Raw genomic sequence first — 2,801 nt, forward strand, 5'->3', positions numbered from 1 at the left:
GATGTGCTCTGTTATCAGAGAACTGAGCCACAGATGAACTGTGCCGAGTCCTACACAAAAAAACACAGTATTTTGTGATTTGGTGTAGTGCCCAGAGTAGCACTTTGGAAATGATGCAATAGCTTATCTTGTAAGATGGTTGGTTAAAAAAGAGCTATAGAAATCTTTTTGAAATGTATTATGCCTGTAGGCTTATGCTCCTGTTTTTCTGTTAAATGGTGATGTAAATTATGATGACATGTGTTTGCAGGGGGCAGATGGTGTGACCCATGGCCTCTCAACCAGTCAGGCACTGGTGAAGCTCCGGGACCAGCTCAGCAGCCTGCTGGAGCAGCACCAGAGAGCCAGACAGAGACGGCTTTCCTGGCGGGTACGCACGCTCTCTCTAACTCGAGAAAAACTTTCTGAGTGTTTTTATCATTAAAAAAAAATAAATAAATTGAAGCACTTCCATTTCCACCCTTATTTTTGAGCTTTTCTAGAAAATGGATTTCACAAAGTTTGAACATCTTAAAGATTGTTTTATTTGTTTTAGGACAGCTTTTGATATTTGTGTGTAAGCCTAGGGTCAAGGTCAAACTGCCTCCCACCTGCATGTTCCCAAATACAGAGCTTGGATCACAAACTGTTTTTGTTGATTTTTCATTTCTGCCTTTTTTCAATAGGAGCAGTGGCTAAATAGCTTTCTATACCATGGCAATCGGCAGTCCTGTCTCCACTGGCCAGGTGGAGCCCTTACCCTGCTGGTTGTTCTGGGACTCATTTGCTGCCACGGCAGCCAGCCGACTGGCAGGTAAGGGGTGAACCTTCCTGTCCTGGGGAGTAAATGGGGAAATTAAGGTAGCATATCGAGGAAAAGCATAATAATTCATCCAAATGTTCCAACCTCCAAAAAGATTCAATTAGCTCTGCCTAAAACATCCACATACCTACCCAAGGTTCTTCTCATATTCTGCACCTGTGCTGACCTTTGGCAATGGGTGGGATCAAATAATAATTGATTTCACTTTCTTTATCTATATATAAAAGCTTCAAAAGCTTTAAGTTCAGAACAACACTTTCAATAATAGTTTCATTGTGATTTCCAGTTCTGGTATAGAGATGGTGAACGCTGCAGCTCTACTCCTCCTCTTCCTGTTGAACCTGCTCTTGGTTGGCCGTCAGGAGAGGCTAAAGAAAACTGAGATGATCCGGCGCCTCAAACGCATCATCACTCAACTCAGTGGTGAGTTGCCGGTGCAAAAGCTCCGGTGAGAACATGTGGAAATCACTGCTGCTTGTCCAGTGTGCTTCTCGCCTGTCTGTCATAGTTGGAACTTGTCCAGTGACTGCAGTCTAGATATCCATTTGAATAATAACTTTCTATTAGTGTTTATTTTCAAATATTCAGCAGTAATTCAGCTGTTCAATATTATAAGATATAAAGTCAAGTTAGCCTGATTAGTGCATCTTGGCTTCATTCGTTTCATCCAGGCTACATCAAGCCAGGTCCAACAGTAGTGCTGACCTGGTTAGTTCTGGGGAGAATGTTTCCATGGCAACAGAAACAGAGGATGAATAAACTATCTTTAAAGGAAAACCCAGGGCCAGCAGGTGGTGCAGTGGTTAGCGCGCACAACCTATGTACGGAGGCCTTAGTCTTCTACACGGGCGACCCGAGTTCGAATCGATGTCTCCCCCCCCAACCCTGTCAGCCTCCTCGAAAAAAACAAGCCACTAGTGCCGTTAAAAAAAAAAAAAAGGGAAAAACTGTTTTATCTTAACTTGCCTCTGAAGGGTTAAATGTTGCTTTCTGATGACGCTGCAGGGCTAAAACTGTCTGCTTCCTACTTTCTCTCCTTTATTATTTACAGATTATGTGTCAGCGTGTGTGGGGGAAGTTCATTGGCCGTCCTCTCTTTACCCTGACCTTTACACGCCCCCGTCTCCATCATGGTCCCTTCATTGGACCTACCGGGACTCTAAGCTCGTCAACCTGCCCGTCAGTCTGCTGGTGGAAGGAGATGTCATCGCTCTGCGACCTGGCCAAGAGGCGTTTGCATCTCTCAGAGGCATCAAGGTCAGACTAGGCTTGGTTTGCTCCTCAGCCCCCATAATGAACTCATTTTCTCCTGAGGAGAAGCTGTGGACTTGGATGGCTCCCTCTCACACCCTCTGTCTCTTCCTCAGGATGATGAGCACATAGTCCTGGAACCAGGAGATCTTTTCCCCCCGTTTTCCCCCCCACCTTCACCCCGGGTTGAGAAAAAGGAACCCCAGAGCCCCCAGCAGCACCGCCTCTTCAGAGTGGTCCGGACCCCGGTGCTGGAGCTGGTCAGGTGGGGGCCTGGATGAATGGGGGGGGGGTCACTGGTTCAAAGGATTATAGACCCTAAAACTCTGGTTCCCTCCACAGGAGCAGCCTGGAGCTGGCTCTGTCCCGGCCCATCACTGTGTTGGATAATGAGCGGTTCACGGTCCAGTCCATCATCACAAAGCTGGTCTGTCCTGTTGTACTGGTGAGCTGAGCTGCTGGAGCCTCAATCATTGTTCAATGGTTCTAGGAACAGATGGAGGGTTCATTCATCTGCTTGTTCCTCCTGCAGGTGGCGTTCCTGCTGGTGAACACCGTCCGCTTCTTCTGCGACTCCCCCAGCCTCACACCCAGCAGCTACAACTTCCTCCAGCTGCAGGTAAGACCATGCTACACTCCAGGTGTCGTGGTGTTTTAGATGGAGTCCAGGTGTCGTGGTGTTTTAGATGGAGTCCAGGTGTCGTGGTGTTTTAGATGGAGTCCAGGTGTCGTGGTGTTTTAGATGGAG

At 47.2% G+C, this 2,801-nt stretch overlaps 1 protein-coding gene across 1 annotated transcript in view; it reads left to right on the forward strand.

The window, feature by feature from the left end:
• Positions 1-2,801, forward strand: part of tmem94 (transmembrane protein 94) — a 26,095-nt gene that overhangs the window by 2,619 nt on the left and 20,675 nt on the right. The window contains exons 3-9 of the mRNA XM_015379297.1: positions 251-370; positions 666-793; positions 1,089-1,225; positions 1,854-2,059; positions 2,170-2,318; positions 2,396-2,498; positions 2,586-2,702. Coding sequence (XP_015234783.1) covers positions 251-370; positions 666-793; positions 1,089-1,225; positions 1,854-2,059; positions 2,170-2,318; positions 2,396-2,498; positions 2,586-2,702 — 960 coding nt within the window. The remainder of the gene's footprint in view (positions 1-250; positions 371-665; positions 794-1,088; positions 1,226-1,853; positions 2,060-2,169; positions 2,319-2,395; positions 2,499-2,585; positions 2,703-2,801) is intronic.

The sequence above is a fragment of the Cyprinodon variegatus genome, unplaced genomic scaffold (genome assembly GCF_000732505.1).
Source record: "Cyprinodon variegatus isolate N-32 unplaced genomic scaffold, C_variegatus-1.0 Scaffold189, whole genome shotgun sequence".
NCBI classification, from domain to species: Eukaryota; Metazoa; Chordata; class Actinopteri; order Cyprinodontiformes; family Cyprinodontidae; genus Cyprinodon; species Cyprinodon variegatus.